This window comes from Heliconius melpomene, chromosome 20, assembly GCF_056956725.1.
Source record: "Heliconius melpomene rosina isolate 202511_hmr_F chromosome 20, ASM5695672v1, whole genome shotgun sequence".
Taxonomy (NCBI): domain Eukaryota; kingdom Metazoa; phylum Arthropoda; class Insecta; order Lepidoptera; family Nymphalidae; genus Heliconius; species Heliconius melpomene.
This window is the reverse complement of record NC_140408.1, coordinates 2,761,531-2,782,965: the sequence shown is the minus strand read 5'-3', so window position 1 is coordinate 2,782,965 and position 21,435 is coordinate 2,761,531. Positions and strand designations below refer to the sequence as shown.

The following is a 21,435-nucleotide window of genomic DNA, read 5'->3' as shown; positions in this document are numbered from 1 at the left end:
GAGCTGATACATCATAACAATTGATAACAAAATTGTATTCCTTCATTTACTTTCTTTAGAAAGTTTCTTATGGAAGTAGAAAGTTTGTACTTGCGATTTATTCGATTATTAATAAAAAGTTATACATTATTTAATCACACAGAAGCAGAAGCGTCAGTAGAAGACATATGCGCTGAAGAAACACACCCAGACGCTGAGAACTCAACAGATTGGCCATCAGAGCGCGAGTCACTGCGAGCTTTGTCTGCCGCCATAGCAGCACGTCAACGGTGGGAGGCGGCGGGGGAGAGGTCCGCGCGGGGAGCTCTGTTAGACCGCGTGCTGTCCCTGGACCTGCGCCTGGCGGAACTGCTGCGCGCGCTGTCCGCTGCCGCCGCCGCTTCAGCCGCAACTAATGCCACCGCGCCCGATGCTGCCGCTGCAGCGCTAGCGCATGCGTTGAGGTGTGTACGATTTTTGAATTTTGAACTTATTCCAGATTTTTTGTTTATTAGATATGTAGTGTTGATTCTTAAGTCTAATTACCTTTAGATATATATTTTAAATATCTATCTTTTATAGTATTGTTATAGTAGAATTATCAAGGCACTGTCTTATGACTGAACATTATCATTATTAATAGTCAAATAAAAAAAATATAATGTATTTATTGCAGAGATAAAATAGAAGTAACAGAGAAGAACGTAGCAGACGTCGTTGTGAAGAAGCTTGCTGAATTGGAAGCCTGCAAAACTCTAATGGAAGAATATCAACAGTCAATAGAAGTAAGCTGACATCTTAATTTTAATAGTAAACTGGATATTTTTTTATCTTACCAAACAAGTTTAATTCATTTTATAATATAATATTTTGTACTTTATTATTTACATACTAAGACTGATAAAAATACAGCGTTAACTATAATTTAACAATATTGAGTATGGAGATGCTAACAACTTATAAGAATTTCGACGTAGCAACATATGGCTTAGTCGCCAAAGTGCTTTGACGATATCCAAGAAGAGCAGATTCGACTCCCGCTGCGTTTTTTAAAATTTTTATATCTTTTTTTAAAATATTAAGTTTATTTTAAATATCAATAACAATACATTGTTAACAGTTTTAAATTAATTCAATTAATAAGTAAGTGAATGTAGCCACTGGTAGAGTAGTGTTAGTGCCGTTAACTGGTTGAATGTGAACAGGTATTTACACCATTCAGGGCCTGCTTGGCGATCTCGAGTCAAGAATAAAGCGACAAGGTTAATACACTGTTATACGCTTCACGCACTTTTTTATGTCAAGTGTGATCTCTCTCTATCTCTCCCCCTCTCTCTCTCTTTGTCTATTTCTCTTTAGAGTACTTTCTCCTTTTTCTATGTAATATTTGTATATAGATGTATTTTATTTGTTGTCTTATACAGAGGTACTCGTATGATAAATAAATAAAATTTGTAGTATAGTAAAAAAATCAAAATGAAGAAATTTAAAAATAGATGCTAGCAGTAAGTTAGGAAGCAATAAATAAATGCTAATTAAAAATATCCCTTTATTGATAATTTTTATTAGTATTTTTCATTTTATCACATTAATTTCTTATTTATTGAATATAAACTAAAAATATATAATATAATAAATTTTTACTTTATATTCATATTTAGTATCCATGATTTGTATTACTCTTATTTATTTCTTCAATTACTATTATAGAAATACACATATAGATTTATACATTTTTTAATTATATTACAAGTATAATCATTTAAAGAATTTAATGAGAGAGAACACACAGACGTCACAACGCTTATGTACTCGCGTTGACTCGCGACCACCACCATGTATATACACACGGGCAATGTAAATAATTGATGGTATATGGATTTGTAAATTATAAGTCAATTTAAAATATCTAAAACAATTTATTATAGAAGTGAGTATAGAAATTACACACATAAATTTTATTAAAATTACATTAAACATGGCTCGAAGGACCATATTTATTAAACAGACTACATTACTACGTCTTTAATAGTTTTCATTATATTCAATATAGCTTATTTAAGCTTACAATTAGAGTAATACAAAAGTATAATAAGCAATAGAAATAGGATTTTTTATAGTATATTTACATTGAAATATAATTTCATTATACAGTAGTGCAAACTATGGCTTACAAGACAGAACTGTGCTTCATTTATTAAACTATACCAGTAGTTTAAATAGAAAGTATTTATGGTAACAGATCAAAATAACTAAATAGTATAAATTTAGCATTAGTGCAACCTCCTTTCATGCTTAACTTATCAATTACTAAATTGCGATTATATTTCATTTTTATCTGTTTATGTAGGCATTAAAAGGTCAGCTAGCTCTAAACAGTGAAGAGGATGACATCAAATTAATAGAACAGGTAAATAATTAGTAGTAATATGATTAAGTAAATATGCGGGAGTAGATGCTTATCGATCTTTCAGTTCTATATCTTTTAGTAAATTAAAACCTGTTATCCTTAGACAACCAAAACTTTTCAACAAGGCGAACGATTGTTAACGTCATAATGGTTATTCCAGGAATTACAATCGTGCGACGATATAACGCGCGCTCGGCGCACGGACGCGTTGCGCGGAGCCCTGACCGCTGTGGCGGACTGCCCGCGACTCATGCAGAGACTGCAGCGCCTTGCCGCCGCGCTCGACGGCGCGCCCCCCTGTCCTTCCCCCGCCGCCCCCGCGCCCTCACCCGCCCCTGCTGCTGCCTGCACGTGAGGCCGATTGGGAATCAAACTATGGAAATACACCATACTGAAAGCGACGTCTTAATAAAGTTTGTAGCCGCCCTGAAGTGAGCTGTAAATGGCTGCGCAGATTTGAGTGCGAGATTTTTTTATTTTTGATTATTTTCTATCAACAATGCGCAAAAGTTTAAAAGCCTTTCTTCAGAGCGGCCATAACTTGTCGACTGTGCTGTACTTAGGAGCCATTCATAAATTAAGTCAAACGTTAAGAGGGTGGAGAGGATCGACAAAATGTGACATTGAGTGTCAAGGAGTAATAGTAAATAAAAAAAAACTAACTAAAACAAAAATAAATTCCTCAATTTATAAGTACATATTAAAATACAAATTGTATATTTCTAGTTACTAAAATTTAAAAACTTGTGTCTGTCGTCACACGAGGTAAAGTGATCACAAATGTGATCACCTTTGGCTGGGGTCATAGAATCATGAAATTCGTGTGAACCAATTTATGGATGGCCTCTTATAGTGAACGGGTTAGGTCACTACAAAAAGGTTTCTGTTTAAACCGTTTAAGTGTAGATCCTAGAGCCCTATATGCATTTATACCACTTTACATCCAGTATCTTACATTATGTAAATTTGGAAGTGTGAAGTAATTGTGTAAATGGTTTATCCTGAAATATTTGAAATTTAAATTACATAATGTTTTACTTTGAAGAGAAAAATCCACATCCAATTGACGACTGTCAATTGGACCGAAATATGTTATAATTAATTTTTATTTGAATTTATCATATGTACATAGCACAATAATGAAATGGTCACATAAATTCTAAAGAGATCCTGATTGTATCATATGTTTTATATATTTATGTATTGGCCAGCCATATTATTAACAATTATTATTGATCTTAATCATTCCAAATATGAAGCTCTACGACTACGCTAACTAAAGATTAGTGAACATAAAACGTACTAAAAGTATTATTTTAAATACAATATTAAAATATCCTTTTTAATACTCATGCCACTTACAAAAAAAGATAAAAGTCTTCGATATTGTAGAAACTTTCCTCTTCTTATGCCTAGGGTACTCATTAATAATCAATCATCAGTATTACGAATAATGAACAAAAAATGAAGAAAATTTGGTCAAAAAATTGGGCTACGGTGATCTAATAAGTCAATTGTGTGGATTTAAAACTTTAAAATAGACTACTCATAGGACACGATGACAATTAGTTAAGATTAAATTATAAAACATGTACTTGAAGATGTTCTCACCAAGTCCCTTAGGTAGTAAAATAAATTTTCGTATTTTACTTCAGTCTTTCGGGATTTTATTTTAATAAATAATTACAATTATAGCGAGATATGAAGGATGGTTAATATTGTTTATGTTTCTATTTTGTGCATTTTATGATACTAATATAAATTAAATGACACTTAAATATTTTTAGCTTAGCCTCATCCATATTAACTATACTAACAGTATAAGTACTATTAAATCTATAACATTAAAGTATAAGGATTGTTCAATTAATGGAGTTATATAAGGTCACTAAAATAAAAATAAAAATGAACAATCTGTATATTTAGCAAAACATTCTAAATATTGAATACTACAAATTATATTTTATATATTGTATGAAACTACAAAGTGCCAATAGCATTTACTATTCTAAAAATTGCCAAAATTACAAAAAATCATCTTAATTAAACTTTAACATATTTCATTGAAACATAAGCACACCGCTTTATAGCAGCCTAGATAAAAAAACTAGTTGAAAAATTAATTTAACTAATAATTAAGAAATGCGACGGTCCACTTATTTAATAATACGAAATTTAAGGACCTTATTCATATTTTAAAGAAATATTTTGCTAAAATTCTTTATTTTAGAACAACGCAATCCATGCCATTACACACGTCCGTCCCGCGCACTGCTTGCCGTTGGAAGACAAATAATTTTAATTAGAAAAACTATTCGAAAAATTATACGTAAATGGAAATATTGGAACGAAATAGATAGTTCATTGGTGTTGTCGTGATCAAGTGTTTAGGGTAGCCGTGGAAAGTAATACGCGAGTATTTAAGTTATTAATAATAATGCAAGTTTGTTAACTTTAAATTCACTTATTTATCTTTTTTTTAAATATCCAAATTCCTTACGTAACTTATTTAAAAACATAAAACATTTTTTCAAAAAACAAAATATAATTGAAAGAAATGGTTTATTTATATGTTGATGAGCTTCATGTTCTATCATTTTGTGTTTGGTTTATTTTTTCCCTATGTATCTTTAATGTAGTAGATATCTACTTCATTGAATCAGCGTTGAGAAGTGTACAGATGACAATGGTAACAATTTTAATATTAATGAATTAATATTATCGTGTATTACTTTCCTCAGTACTGGTTAAGTGTTTTTGAATGTTTGGAGTAGTGAGTTTACATGTTGGTAGGAAAAGCTAGTAGCGTCTAGCCGAGTGTAGCCGAGTGTAGAATAGAATGTATAATGGCGGTGTACGTTCGACAAAATAACACGCATATTTGTTCTTAAATATTTGAACGATTTCATGCTTTAGAATAATTACAGACTTTCAATACTTAATTATTCCATTCCAAGATGTCGGTTTATATTTATTTGAATGATTTTTCAAAAGGGTTACTTATATTATTTTTGCCGCCTCAAATAAAAATATTGCTTTTGTTACAATTATTCTTATAAAATGTTATCGTAAAGCAGGATTTTAACTCGCCCCTCTTGCTCGTGAACAACTCATCAAACGCTCTAGCGTATATACTATAGAACGCATGAGGTGCGCCTTCAAATCCTGCTGGTATCTAAATTTTTATATGGAACTTCAATACGTTTGTAAGGTTATTTTGCAGTTACTATTTATTCCCGATTTATATTTCGACATATCTATAAAATACATAATTATGTACCTACATTATAAATACCTTGTATTATGTAAAATTTATATAAAAAATATATTGCGTTAAATTTAAGCCTGCTTAAGACAGAAAGTGTTAACACAGAAATATCAGTTTGGAGTAAATAGACAGAAAAACGTTATTTTTACTAAAATAAATCGCAATTTTGTTTGTGTGTGCCATTAATAGTAAGATGTAAACCAATGTACAGCGTGTTGTATAGCGACACCAAGAATAAATGTAAATAAATGAATGTTATGGTGTTTGTTGTTACAGTCTAGTCAATAAAAATTGTCGAATGAAAAAGATTTATTAAAGAAAACTTTAAAATTTCCAACATATATACATATCTATATTGCAAATATATTATTTTCGATAAGTATCAAAACTTATGCGTTGCTGTTTTTTAATTAATTTTAAATCACAGCAACTGCTTCGCCGCATTTAATATTTTCCAATGTTTTTTTATATACATATTAGTATATAAATTCAATTATATTTCTTTATTTGCAGTAAGAGACGAATGAGACTGAAGTTTTATTTATGTTGGGTTTCGCAGAGACGAAAATGATTCTTTAATTTCTTTCACATTTTCCGTTTGTGTGATTATATTATTATAAATTAACATAAAATATAGAAACTTTTCACATTTGAAAGTACAACTACACGCTTTTGCCATTCATATACATAGTTTGCTTTAGGAGCTAGCACGATCATTGTAAGAATGTTAAGCAAATTACTTAGGTAATAAGTTTATTATGAGTATTATGATACCTACGATTAAACTGTCACATTGTGATGTATAAAATGTAAATAAAATTATGATAAATATATTTTTTTGGTTTTATCTAAGAAACTACTTTTTTTAGCTTACGCCGTATCTCGTATATAACAGGGTAGGCTGATGGAACCTAATGTTGAGACACTGCCCCACTTTCCGCCCGCTTTCAAATCTTCAATATAAAATAATGATTTAATTATTTTTACGAAATATTTTGTATGTTAAGGTTATAATATGTTACAAATATGTCCCTTTGTTGTTTTAAAAATATACTAAAAGAGAAATAAATTTATCAAGCTAGATAAATATAAAAGTACCTAGTAGTTTACCTAGTAGCCCTTTATTTTTTTATGTTTGAAACTACTTTTTTATATTTGTAAAAAGCATGAGAACTAATTCTTTGTTTTTTCAATTTATACTATTAAAATTTTCCTAAAATATATGTTACTAAAACAGAATTATTATCATAAAGAAATTAAACAAAATATAAGTGTTTGAAACATTTATTCCATAATCTATTTAAATTAATATTACATTACATTACGATATACACAGTTTGAGTGAATCACGTAGCCTCAGCCTGAAATTTGCGACACCATTAAAATTGAACGATTTAACATCGAAAAACGACATCGAGGAATATTAAAAATTTTGCCTACTTATATATTAACTTTAATATAATTTTTAATGTGAGAAAACTTTTATGACCAATGAGTTTAAAAAAGCTTTCAAGTTTGCTGATATTTCAGATAGCGTTCACTAAATTACAAAACAGAAATCACAGTTATAGATATGATATATTTAATCAACTGAATATATTTCATAAAGAATTATTATTATTATATTTTGTTATAAAAGTATCAAAGTCAAAAATATTGTTATCGATTTTTTTATTATGGCAATCTTGCAGTAAGTGACGTCACGATATACTAAATACAACAAGGCTGAGGGTAAATGTACAAGATTTGTGTTGATATTGCGTTTAACAAAATTATTCTATTAAAATAAATTCGAATTCAACACTGCCACTGAATAATAGTTATATTTCCACCACCATTTAAAGTTTGTGAAAATACTATATTAGTTGATGTTTTCCAAACTTAGAAACATATTGAGATTGCAGGTGACAGTGAATGCGATGTAACCCAATGAGAGTTAAGCCTAAAGTATAAATATATCAGTCAGTGGGCTGTCGTTAGTCTATTTGCCTATCTACAATAGCAGACTACCTGGGTATAGGCGAAACTAACATAAAAAAAATATATAAAATAAAGTCAATACTATCAATTGTGAGCTACATGACTTGTCTCCAACTCTTAACCAATTTAATGATCGGCATTAAATATTACAGAAAAAAAAAAAAGAAAAAAGCTATTGATTTCAAAGCAATTTTCATATAATATAGTCATAGTTGGTCGCCCATACCAAGGTGGTGTTGAACTAAATAAACTTACAAACTAAACGAAGATAAACAACTTGTTCGATTTCATGTAATTCTCAATATACAATAAACACGTATGCGCGATACGGATTTGCAAAATGCATTTTAAATTCTTAAATTTAATGATTGCGTTCATAATTCATAATTAAATACATGGAAAGTATAATTATAACTTAAGGAATGAATGATAAGCTGATAACAATGGCAGCGCCATTAGCATGCTCGCGTCGCGTGACCGGACCGTAAGCTTTTATACATAATGATAGCTTTGAACTTTGAAAATTATTTAATAAAGACATATTAACTGTTTACTATTATCTGTTCTTATTGGTCATTTTATATCAAAGAAAAATAATAGCTTGGAGTTTCAAGATTTAAAATCACACAAATTAACGGACGCCGGATTATGTTAATGTTATCTATATTTATTATATTTGCATACAGCCCGGCCTAATAAATGTCACATTAATTAACACGGTATATTGTTTCTACTTACAGGATGTACAGACAATGTTCCCTAGATATAGTTTTGTTCTACATTTAACATTTCCAATGCTCAACGAACTGATTAAGACTATAATACTCAAAAGCGAATAAAGTTATTTAATAATAATGTACACGCCACATATCTAACATCGATAAGGCAATTCGTAATCAGAGTAGAATGGAAAATTATGTACAGAATAATATTATATTACTTATTTATATATAAGATTTTTCATATTCGTATATATTTTTTATTTAAGCAACTATGTTACAAAAGATTAAAAAGCTGACATTTTGGTTTATGCATTATTAATTTGGTGATTTTTATAATATTTTTAATTTTTATTCTACAGAGAATACGAATTGTAGCTCTACATAAGCTTTAATAGACAATAATAATAATCGATGCAACCATCCAATCAACAGATCGAGAAATCTATTGCCATCATTCTATTGAACTCACAACCCCATCACACAAGTGATTTAATCCATTTCAATACTGTTCAATGAGAGCCACCAGTTTTATTTATGGCGCCATATACGAGTGAGATTATTAAATTATCTATTTTATTATCACTATAGCAACTTCAAGATGAAAGGTTATATTATATATTTAATAAATACATTTTAATTAATGATCGTTTCTTATTTGATGAATGTTTAATCTCGTCCACGAGTGGCGCCATCTGTTTGCTACGGACAATTCTCAAAAAAACCAAATATAACCTAAAATGCAAACCACATTGCACTGTTGTAGCTAAAACTTAAACGTTGACTACAAATATAAGTAACCACATATACAAGCTGATCTCGTTAAATAATAAAACCAATATTAATGTCAGTATTGCCATGAGATCCCTTTCGAAATTACTAATTATATTTTTTCAATTGGCAACATTGTGTCAGCTTAGTAGTACCGACTGAAATACACATATACACCATTTCCTACTGTAATATAAAATTATTTCCTACGTAAGGGGGCCACACTTTTTAATGATGTTTGATATTATGTGACAAGGGGTACGAGTAAATTTTTTTATTTTACGAGTAAGGGGACGAGTAAATTTTGTATACATCACATTTGAAAACATAATATCACAAATGTAACAGAAGAGGGGATTATGGTGAAAAAATCTTAAAATTTGTGTGACGTAATTTATGCATGACCCCTAATCAATTGAAGTTGAATTCTTCAGTTGAAGCACAAAGGTGTCATAATAAAAATAATAATTATTATAAGTTACCTCTGCCCATGCATTTAAATACAACTGTCAATGATTTCTTACAAAGTTTAGAGCCAAAGAGTCGCGTCGAATGTAGCTTATTAATTAAATAGTGAAAAAAACCCTTTAGTTGTCACTAAAATGTTTATAACTATGAAATATTTTTAAAATATTTGCAAGCTGTTTGTTTTGCTACCTCTATAGTTTTAACAACACTATATAAAATAATAATTCATTAATATTAACAAACAAGTTATGTATTGTTTGTTTTTATTTTTTGTACATAATAATAACGTCTCAATATTAAGCAAAATCTATTAAATATTTTAAATAAAGTGTTCGCTAATTTTACTTTATTTGTTTAAATAACATATTTTGGCATTTGATGAAAAATCGAAAGAAAATTAACTATGAGAATGTAATATGAATGTAATGTGATAGTAATGCAGTTATTTATAAATATTAATTGTACAAATAGGGGTAACCAACAAAAATCAGATCGCGAACAGTCGATGCACTAAAAAGATATAGGGCGCCGTTCAAGTATTACGTAACGCATTTTTTTTTTCATTTTCAAACCTTCTTACCACCAATGAAACGTCGGTCTCTCTCCTTTTAACCATCACCGTTAACATTACGCAACGTTTAATGTGTTAGTTAGTACTGATATTTTTAATTTTGTTTATAAAAAAGAAATACAATACGAGGCTAAAAATGCTCCATTAAAAAGATGAAAGGAATAACTTGTCATATAAAAGAAAATTGTGTTACCCCCCTTTCCATAAACTTTGCGAGGAGAGGGGAGCAGAGGGCACTCCCCGTAAATTGCGATACGTAACACTTGTATACCCCTTACGTAAACTACAACGCCCAAACGATGCTAATTCCAGGACAACATAAACACTAAGGATGTTTGTTCTTAAGTGGACAAGTACAATCGGTTTTAGTAGTTGGTGGGTATAGCCCGACAAGAACTTTATGAATTTTCAGAGGTATTTTGGATACCTACATAGAAACGCCTTCCCCCCTGACTCTTGTATATCTATCTCCATGAAGTATACGTCGGTTTTAGCAGGACAACATAACCACTAGAGATGTACGTGCTTAGGTGGAGAGGTGGTGTGATCACAATCCTCATACAGTATTTGTCGGGCTGTACCAGGGCAACATAACCACTATGGATGTCGGTGCTTAGGTGGAGAGGTAGAGGCGGTGGTAGTCATTGGCGCCGAAGGCGGCGTTACACTTGGGGCACTTGCGCTGGCGCGTCTCGTAGCGCGTGCGCAGGCAGTCCCAGCAGAACACGTGGAAACACTTTGTTAGTACTGCGTCCTTGCGTTTCACCTGCCAAATTTATTTATTAGATGTATTGTAATGTATTAATCAGCAAATGTACTGAATTAGACGACATGAAAAGTCTTTTATATTTATAGAACAAAAACATTTCTATAACTGATACAATAAAATTACAATAATTATTTGTTAAAACCTAATTTCAAAGAGTATAAGTATGAAACAAAAAATCTTATAATAGTTTTGTTTGTTTATTTTGCTATAGTGCATGTGTGAAACTAAGTAAATATATAGAAACAGTTTAGGAACCTTGCACGAAGGGCATGTGAGAGTCTCCTTGTACTCGCGGATTTCTTCTAACAACACTTCGTCCATACTGCTGCCGGCTTGCTCCATCTTCTTCATGCGCTCCGCCTTACGCCGTAACACTGCCAATTCCTCCTATTGAACCACAAATATTGTTTATTGACATTTGAATCATATAAATTAAAGTAAAAAATATTTCCACTATTCTATAACTGACAAAAAACAATGTCAGTCATTACGTATTACCATGTCAGTTGTAATAAGAAAAAAATATAATTTCTAATCCATATATCATGAGTTAACATGCAATGTCTCGAGAATTCAACGGAAAGTGGGACAGTGAAGCTAAAAAAACTTACATGTAACCGCTTCGTCTTGTATGCTTCGGCCTCAAGCGCACTTGTCTTTTCAGCCACAACTTGCTGCGCCTCTTTCATTTGCGCATGGTACTTTTCTGTATTTAAATACAAACATGAACTCATTAGTAATTAATATTATATAATATCATACAATAAATAATGCTGTATTAATACACTTATTTTTATAAATATAATATAAAAAAAATAGTATTAACATCAAACTATCAGGTGACAATCATTTCCTACTATAAAGAAATTGTATATGAAGTTGTTAGTTGATATAGAAAATTATAAAATTTTATAAACATCAATTGTTTATAAAATTATAATTTGATTTTTCAATTTGAAGTCATCTCTGGCAAAACCTACCACTATATTTAAATATAATCATAACATACCAAGATGTAATTTCAAGTCGGCAGCTGACTGAGCGGATTCTATTGCTTTACGCTTGTGCATCTCCATGGCCTGCTGACGTAGAAGCAGTTCCTTCTCCACGGCTGACAATGTGTTTTGTAGGAGTCTCTCCTTCTCCTCAAGACGGCGCGCCACTAACCCCATAGACTCGATTTGTTGATCCCGAGTTACCACCTGAAAATAATATTGTGTTAATATTTTGTCGCTTGATTTTTTTTGGACCCGCGATAGTACTGAGCCTGATAAAGATTCTCTATAGTTCGAATTTTTTATTCTGAAGTTACAGTGATGGATTACCGCGGGTACACTGCTTAATTCGTAGGGTTAAGGTCTGCATTTTGTGTTAACTAAACTGACTTTAATACAGTTTCGGAGAAATTAAGAAAAATAAAATATGAAGAATGTATGTTATGTACTTACTATGTTTACAGTATTTTAGGTTTTTTATTACCCTATACATAAACCACCTAAAAAAATACATATTTTTTTTTATATGAATTTATATTTTTATTTAACAAAATTTTCACGTTTATCCCAAATACTCAAAAATATTTACTCTAAAGCTAAATTTAAATTATGAATAGATTTTAGTTATATACATAAATATATTATGTTTTATAAATAAAGTTATAACAATATTCTCCTTTCACCAACCTGTTCCTGCAACAATTGTTTCTCTTCCCTAAGCAATTTATGAAGGGAATTAGCTTTAATACGTTCAGACATAAGTTTAAAGTTGGCGTCATCCTTCTCCCGTAGCTGCTGAATGAGCCGAGAGTTCTGTTCTTGCATTTCCTCAAACGCTTGGCCTGTTACTTCCATTTCGTTAAGGAGCGCTTCTTCCTCCTGTAAGTTTAAAGTATATTATTATTGCATAGTTAATTTAATTGTAGTTATTATATTAAAGGACGTTGTGGCGTAGCGGCGCAGCGTTTGATTGTAAACGACGACGGTTGTGAGTTTGTTTCCATTCGGGGGACTGAATTATTTTCACTTCCTCACTATGGCACAAAGCGAGGTGTTGAGTTCCGCCACGCAATGCCTGAAATTCAACGGACAGTGAGGAAAGGAAGTGTGTTAATGGGCAACAGAGATGCAGCGTGAAGCTAAAAAAATGTTTAGATATAGTTTAGACCAATTTCTATTTACGTGATAATCAAATTAGACGCAGACAAAACCGCGATCAAAAATAGTAGTTTACATACCTGTGAGCCAGCAAATGGCCTAGAAAAAGCATGAAGAGGGTCTGCGTTGGGTCGCGCACAAGACAACTGCTTTTGTAATTCATACTTCTGTTCTTCTAACTGTTTGATCTTTCTCAACGCGTCTTCGTCAGCGAGCCGCCTCTCACGTTTACTTTCCTGTAAATATAATAGAAACATAGAAAATCTATTAAATAATTTGTAAGATAAATATTATGTCTACCGTATTTAAAATAAAATTCCTTTTAAAAATGTTACTTTTTATGCATCTTGTTATATTGAATGTATCTGCAAGGAAATAAATAATATGTCATAAGTAGAAAAAATACTCTAGGGCAATATGTTGACATTTCTACTCACAGCTAATAGCAGTTACAATGTAGCTTCTTCAATACTTTTTTTATTATTATTACTATATATTAAAGGTTCAATAAATATGGAATATGAAAAATAAATACAGCATATTGCTGTTTTAATTGATCAGAATAAAATAAATTTCGGATATTATATGAAAAAATTGCATAGAAAGCAATTAAGTAATTAAATAAAAACTTTTGATAGCAAAAAATAAAATATTGTAAAAAATATTTTTAAAGTGTCTCAATTCACCATATTAAAGTAAATGGCAATCATACTAGTCATAATTAGTGGCCAGAGCGCTTAGTCGGTTTCCAATAAGGGCAGTTTTAATCCCACTGCACTCAAATGTTTATACGATTTCTCAACTATTTTTCAATAAAATCTTTTTGGTATGGACAAACACTTCAACTAACAATCACATAAAGAAACTCAATAACTATACATAGATCATATATAAACCTGCGCCATTTTGGCCTTCTGCCGGTGGTCCTCCAGCTCCTGCCTCGCCTTCCTCTCGGCCGCCATCAGCTGCACCTTGTCGCGCTGCTCCTTGCCCAGACCCTTGTACATGTCAAGCAGGAGCTTCAGCTCTTTTTGCTCGTTCACCGCCTTTCTATTGATATTATGTTGTAATTTATATCTGATTGCTATATTTATTGTATGATTTCATATGTTAAATTATTTTTTACTCCCGCTTTAGTAAGACAAAGGACGGTGTTGTTTTCCACTAGTCAACAAGCAATGGATTTGACTGTGACGAAATGGATTTAACAGTGTCTATAAAAGCAATTCTTGTAGGTTCCATCCCCACTCATAAGAATTTATAATTTTTCTCAATCAGACACAACAAAACGAACAGTTTAATATCACTATTCAACACATAAATCTATTCTTGAAACAAAAAGCAAAGAAGAAAATATCTCAACACTAAGTTCCCTCCACTTACCTTACATTATATGCAGGAAACTGAAAAACAAATAATTTGTCAACATACTTCAACTGTTGTTTAAGGTCCTTGATGAGCTGGTCCTGTTCCTGCAGCTTGAGGCGGCCGTGCTCCTTGCCCTTCATCTCACCACCGCTGCACGCACCGCTACCACTTTCTTCACCCTTAAAAGTATTTATATTATTTTTAATGTATATATTTATTTTTTATTTTTAATCTACTTACTGTACATAATATACATTATACTAACTTGTAATTAGTACACAGTATATAACGAGAAATCCATTCCTCTATTTCATTTATTTATTTGTTATTTTTTGGTGAGTACTTGTCCACTAATCATTCCTGACTTTGAACCACTATAACTCCTAAAGAATTACAGTAAATATATACTACTGTATGTAATGTACTCGACAATTTATTCAGGTAATGAATACATTTCTAATACGAAAATTATTTTAAAGAAAATGACAAATAAAACTAATATTTAGGTAGTTAATCTTAATTTGTACTAACACACACACTTTAGATTCCTATCAATATAGTATAGTCAATGGGATATATTGTTAAAATTAAATAATAATATACAGTAAATGATCACCTCAGGATCTGGTTCTTCCTTCTTCACTATGAGTGGTTTTTCATCGGGTTGTTCCGCGTTGACACCGCCGCGGGAACTTGCCTCTTCTAACTCTTTGCGTACCTTTAATCATTTAATATATTTTTATTATTTTTACTTTTAACCCTCACTTTGTATAAAGCAGGGAAGGCAAAGGGAATTTCATTTCAAGATACTTCATTCTCTGCTTTCTGCCCCAATACACAATAAAGCATGTTTAGTAATACTGGTGGTACTTAACGCCACCCTTTATCTCACTAGAGTGGTGCAAAATAAGATAATTCATTCCGCCGAGTGGAGATAGAACTAACAACCATTGTATGTCCAGTCAGGTACTGTCCGACTGCACTATTATGATAGCTTTTTACTATTCTTTCACTCCACATGCACAAATGTCTCAACAATTATAAAAAAAATATTCCATCATAAATAAAACATTTTCAATATTACTTATACCATACTAGCTTCACGCTGTATTCCGCACACTGCCTTCACAGCAGGATAGGCAAACGGAACCTCATGTTAAGATACTCCGTTCCCCACTTTCCACCAATTTCTGGAGGCATTGCGTGTTGAGTGACTCAACTCAACTCAACGCCGCGCTTTGCCTCGACACCAGAGCGTAGAAATAAAAATATAAATTTAAATAAATATTCCGTTTCGTTTTTGCGCCCCTGTGCCACGACTGGCCTCGAACTTATTCTCTTTAAAATATATATAAATACAGTTTACAGTGATTTATTAATAAACTATCAAACGTTTTACGAATATGAATAAAAATAAATGATACCTTGTTCAATTCCTGACTTGTGTCTTTATACTTTCTTTTATATCTGTGGACTTCACCCTTCAACTGTTGATTATGATTCTGTAGTGACGTAATCAAGTGCCTCATCTCTCTGTTAATTGGTCCAGTCTGTTCGTTAGCGGCGAGATTCTGTTCAAATTCAATTCGTAACATTTCATACTCCTTGCGCAGTTGGCCGAGAACATCTTCGAGCTGGATCATCTCGGCTCTTAATGCTTTTTGTCTTGCTAATTCTTCACTCTGAAAAAGAAGGAATATTATTTTTTTTGCCTTCACCTGGGGTCAAAAGCATCTAGGGCTAAAAGCAACAATGTGTGAGTTCAGAATACTATCGAAGAAAAGATCTATATAGGTACTTTAGCATCTCAGCACACCACTAAAGTTAACTGTCAATTTCACCACAATCACGTGATATGAGAGTTAATATAAGCATCTTACATACTTTTTTTCATCACACTGTATCCTGCACATAGCAAGGTAGTTAGAGAAAGCCCTGGATCCTAATGGACACTGACATTTCTATTTCCCACTTTCACCGAATTCTTAGGGATTGTGTGTTGAGTGGCAGAACTTAACGCCGCCCTTCGCCTCATTACCAGATCGAGAAAATAAAAATTCGCCACGGCTGGCGTCATTTTTTCTAAGAAAAATGTATATTATTATAAAACACCAGATGCTACTTAATAAGTACAAGTAGCACTTGTTAAAAAACAAGTGTATTTGAAAAAAATATTTTTTGGATCAAAATATGTATAACATTACCTCCATCATCTCAATTTGTCGCATATGCAAATTCTTTGCACTTTGCAACTGAAGTCTCGTTTCATCTAAAGCTGTCTTCATTTGCATTGATTCATTGTAAAGAACTGAAAACTGACTTTGCAGACATTTGTACTCAGTTGTCTCCACTATTACCGACTCAGGGAGTTGACGAATCTGAGGAAAGAGTGGAATATAATATTAAACATTAATTTATTGCTTAAGGACCACCTTTAAATTACGTCACACAAATTTCATGATATTTTGACCCTACCCCTATGTACAGGGGTTGACACTGGTCAAGGCTAGTCATATTTCTATAAAAGTAATTAAAGTGAAGTAAAATTTTTAAAATTTTATTTAAACCATTGATAATTAAATATATTATTTTTATATTAAATATAAAAAAACCATAAGCAAAAAATCAACTCACATCCATTTTAAGCTTCTCCAATTCTTTCAATGTATCCCTATGTTGTCTGTGCAAGCGGTCTAACTCAGCCAGTCTATTGTTAGCGAGCTCCCTTTGTTCTTCGAGTTCTGCGGCAACATCTTCCAATTTTGCACTGGCAGCAGAGTGAGGGGCACAGGTTGTGCTTGTTGAGGGTCCTGCACTGGCACCACCCGATTGATGATAACTCTTAAGTTTTTCTATTGCTTCGGCGAGGTGGTTCTCTAGTTTATCATTTCTTGATCTGACCTGGTGAATGTGGTAGAATCTTATTAGATTATAATATATGTTATTGGTTATTTTAGGATAGGATTTCTCATAGAATAGGCACAATCTATTGTTGAGACAAGCCATTCACTTATAGTCACACAAATTCCCCATTTTATTTTACCGGAACTGAACCCAAACACTACAGACAGAGACTTTATCGCCTATTGGCGCCTACGAGTAGATTTCGGAATGAGGCGTGTGCGACGCTGTCCCTTTGATAGATATATGTGTGCGTGCGTCGTCTTTAACAAATGGCGTCTTATTTTACTACGATAATTTTATATTTTGTTTGAAAAAAAAACTTTTTCATTTTTGGGAAAAACATTTTTTTTAAAATTGTATAATTAATTTAAGGCTTTTATAGAGTAGTTAAAACTGTGGTTTCATTTAAAGTGATGCTAACAAAAACACTCTGTATAATTATTTTTAATAATATATTGTGAGCATAATCTTAGCTTTTTTATGAAAAATACATTAAAACATGCTTACACTTACAATAAAAATACTTATCATATGTCGAAATAAAATACCTTCATCAATTCATACTGAAGGTCATCAATCTGATTCTTTAACTCCGCATTCTCCGTATCACGGCTATTAACAGCATCTTGTAACTGTGCCACGCGAAGTGTCATGGCATGATGGCTTTCGTGCAACGTCGTACAGAGTGCTTGAAGCCGTCTGTTCTCAGCTGTTACCTCAGAATTAGTACCGCGGATCACTTCATCTAATACTGGAGCTGGTGTACCCTCTTAAAAAAGGTTTAATATATAGTTAAAATAAATCAAATAACATCAGCTTCACGCTGTATCCCGCACACAATAGGGTAGGCAGAGAGAACCTAGTGTTAAGACACTCTGTTTTCGATTTTCCGCCGAATTTTGGAGGCATTATACGTTAAGTGCCGGAACTAAACGCCACGCTTTGCCTCGACACGAAAACGAAGAAATGGAAATATACATTTAGATAAATATTTCATATTCTCGAGTGGGGATCGAACCTACAACTGTTGTGTTACAGTCACACCCTTGTGATGTTTTGTAGGTTATTACACTTAATACATAGTAATAACACATATACATGGAAAACTAAAGTTATAAGTAAGTTTGGATGTACAATTAAATTCTATAAATAATTGTTCACCAAATAGTGGAGACATACTTTTTGTTAAGGATTACTTTGATTAGAATTACTTTAGTCTCAATTGTTCCTATTCTGATTATTTATTTATTCTTAATATGCTTATTATTTAGAGCTGGGTGTAACATGAATATCTAAGTTTGACATAAACATTTTGACCACTATGAAATATCTTGAAAGATTACTAGAAAGTTAATATTTTGTTTTCTTTGCACTCATAACGAGGCGTTGAGATCCACCTCTCAATAGGAAATGTCTCGAGAATATGAGGAAAAATGAATACAAATGGAAGTATCTTATCTCCGGGTTCCATCTGTCTTCCCTGCTACCCACAGGATAAAACATGAAGTTAATTGGAACTATTATGTTCATTTTATGTGCTATAACCATGTATTAAACAATATCACAGAATCAAGATTGCTACATTTAATTTGCATTCTTATAGAATGAAAGTGACAGAATGAGACTATTACCTTCCCCTTCTCCCTTAATAGCCCTCCAAATCTTGTCGTTTCTTTGTTGTAATCTGTCAAATGCTTGTAAAACTTTAGCCACAGCTCGCTTACTGACTTGCACTCTATTGGCAAGTTGGGCGTCCAACTCCTCCTTATCCCAAGTTGAGAGCTGCATAAGGAATGAAGTTGTTGCTTCATTCTCATCTATAACATGCAAAGTCGGGTTCAAATACTGAAATAAATATTAAATTATGTGTACATCTTAATATCTAAGATATATTTGAATCACCTTGAAGATAAAATTTAACCAACTAGCATCATTACAAAAACCAGGTTTTCAATTGCATATTTGGCAACATTTTATTTAAAATGATACTATTTTATTATTATGTAATGAAGAACCTCATTATATTTAAATCAATTAATATATATTTCTTAGAAATACATAAAAAATGACAATCTCATTATAGTTACTTTTATTTTCTGATTCATCAGCTGTCTCTGCGTCAAAGCGTTGTAAGAGTACTCTAATATCTTCATTCAATAGATTCCAGTATCTATTGACGACACACAAAACTGCATCATCTTGTGTTTGCCTTTTTTCTAATTGTTCAATCCTAGCACGTAACTCTGCTTCACATCTGTGGCGTTGTTCAATTCTCTAAAAATTTACTAGATTTCAGTGCATGTCTGAACTTTGAAGCCATAAGTTTACTATAACATTAGATTTTACCTGAGCTTTGCCTTTGTAGTCAAATAAGAATAACTAAGAGTGGTGTATGTACATATATAATACATACATCTAATATTATGAGAATTTTGGAAATAAAACCTGTAGTTCCTGAGATAAACATGTTCAATGAAACAATTTATTATGTTAATATATATTATTAGAATATCCATATAATTGTACACATATAACATCATCATATGTAGTTAATTTAACTTGTAATTAGCAATTAATTGCATTAGCACAAGTTGTAGTATAAAAAGAAACAATAAATTTATTAAATCCATTTAATTGAATAATATAATATTAAATCCATTGAAATACTTACATATTGAAAGGGGTCAACATCTACTTAAACTGATAGAAATGTTGAAAAATATAATTATATAAATAATGACTTTAATATAATACATGCATTGTCTGTATATAGTTATAACTTGATCAACAGAATGAAACAAGTAATGAAACAGCTGACTGTGACATTATTGTACAGAGTTAGTTATAAGGGAGAAGTGTGTTACTTATTTAAGTAAACCTTATAAGTTTAATGACTTGGTTATACCTGAGCTAGCTTTTTGTTTTGGAATTGAAGGACTTTTATGTCCATTTCTTCAAGGGTAGATACTGGACCGATAAGGTGGGGCTCGAAGTGAACCTTTTTAATCGGCGGTTGATTGCTGCCATTGCTCCCATCGTCCACTGTACGTTTAGACATCTTGACCTGAAAATAGAAATTAATTATATGTAGTTTGTACAAAAAATGTACTATTGATTAGCATTATACTTATAAATAGTGTAGTATGTTGGGTGTGGGAGCTTCAACGTTAAACATGCGTATTAAAATTGTTCGGATATAATACATACCTGCTTGTCAATATTGACAATTTTAAGTATTTTGTTCTAAGGTAAATCTATATAAATAAAGAATTTACGCGAAAATAATGCAATATAAGTTCTCATTTTCTATTAACTTTATTCATTTAAGGTCGAATGAATTCATAAAACAATATTCAATTACAATGCCCATACCACCTCAGCCGACCTAACTTTACCACAGATTATGATAACAGCATTAAATGAAATAATGTCAAGCTGTTTTAGGATGCGACTAAAAGTTATAGGGGGCATCACTATAGGTTGCGGTACCGGTACGGTACAATTGTTATATTTATTTGTTCTTAATTATTAAATATTTGTAATTGTAATTCGTTTTTATTATAAGAAAAAACAGAACCTTTAAGAATATACTATTAGGATCTCTTTATTGTCCGCTTGTCAAGCCTATTTATCACAAGATCGCGTGGATATATGAAGGTTAAAGTAACATTAAAAATCCAAGTCGATGGTCCCTTGGCGCATAGAAATTATTGAACCCCGTAAGCCAATACAACTAAAAGATACAAGCACTTATGCATAATTTTTATTGCATTTATGAAATTGAATCATGTATTAAATTCTTCCCGTTATCAAAACCTGTAAGGTACTCCCAGTGAATTTTGCAAAGAAAAGCAACTTACAATACAAATAAAGAGGAAAATTTCGTAAAAAGAAATGCCTACAAAATGTTGTTTATGATATAGATAAATAAAAATGTTTATTATTCGGACAACCCATGATCCATAACCATAAATAAAGTTTACAAAGTTTTTATTCGTTATTTAAAATAACGAATAAAAAATATTTAATTTAAACATCGTTACTAAAACAAATTATGCTTAATAATAATTTAATG

General features: G+C 31.7%; 2 protein-coding genes across 7 annotated transcripts in view; one reads left to right on the top strand and one right to left on the bottom strand.

Moving 5' to 3' along the window:
- corn (microtubule-binding protein cornetto) overlaps window positions 1-3,023 on the top strand; it is a 49,390-nt gene extending 46,367 nt beyond the window's left edge. For 3 of the 5 annotated variants that reach the window (XM_085205418.1, XM_085205417.1, XM_085205419.1), the window contains exons 9-12: window positions 143-443; window positions 656-764; window positions 2,330-2,389; window positions 2,550-3,023. In XM_085205418.1, the coding sequence (XP_085061544.1) occupies window positions 143-443; window positions 656-764; window positions 2,330-2,389; window positions 2,550-2,744 (665 nt within the window). In that variant the 3' untranslated portion in view covers window positions 2,745-3,023. Of the gene's footprint in view, window positions 1-142; window positions 444-655; window positions 765-1,184; window positions 1,242-2,329; window positions 2,390-2,549 lie in introns of all 5 variants that reach the window. The other 2 variants (XR_014879206.1, XM_085205420.1) reach the window with 2 other exon arrangements.
- A 3,902-nt stretch (window positions 3,024-6,925) lies between these two features.
- Window positions 6,926-20,775, bottom strand: Bre1 (E3 ubiquitin-protein ligase Bre1). Of its 2 annotated transcripts, XM_085205421.1 has the most exons (17): window positions 20,568-20,775; window positions 20,266-20,424; window positions 19,448-19,634; window positions 18,992-19,177; window positions 17,909-18,129; window positions 17,091-17,357; window positions 16,661-16,834; window positions 15,881-16,138; window positions 15,073-15,174; window positions 14,520-14,635; window positions 13,985-14,138; window positions 13,169-13,324; window positions 12,618-12,809; window positions 11,945-12,137; window positions 11,547-11,641; window positions 11,191-11,322; window positions 6,926-10,932 (listed from the first exon to the last, which is right to left on the bottom strand). In XM_085205421.1, the coding sequence occupies exons 2-17, from the start codon at window positions 20,416-20,418 to the stop codon at window positions 10,780-10,782; spliced, it is 2,739 nt and encodes a 912-aa protein (XP_085061547.1). In that variant the 5' UTR covers window positions 20,419-20,424; window positions 20,568-20,775; the 3' UTR covers window positions 6,926-10,779. The 2 variants fall into 2 exon arrangements, with proteins under 2 accessions (XP_085061547.1, XP_085061548.1); XM_085205422.1 differs by lacking the exon at window positions 20,568-20,775 and having other exon boundaries at window positions 18,992-19,205; window positions 20,266-20,406.
- Window positions 20,776-21,435: the final 660 nt, after the last annotated feature.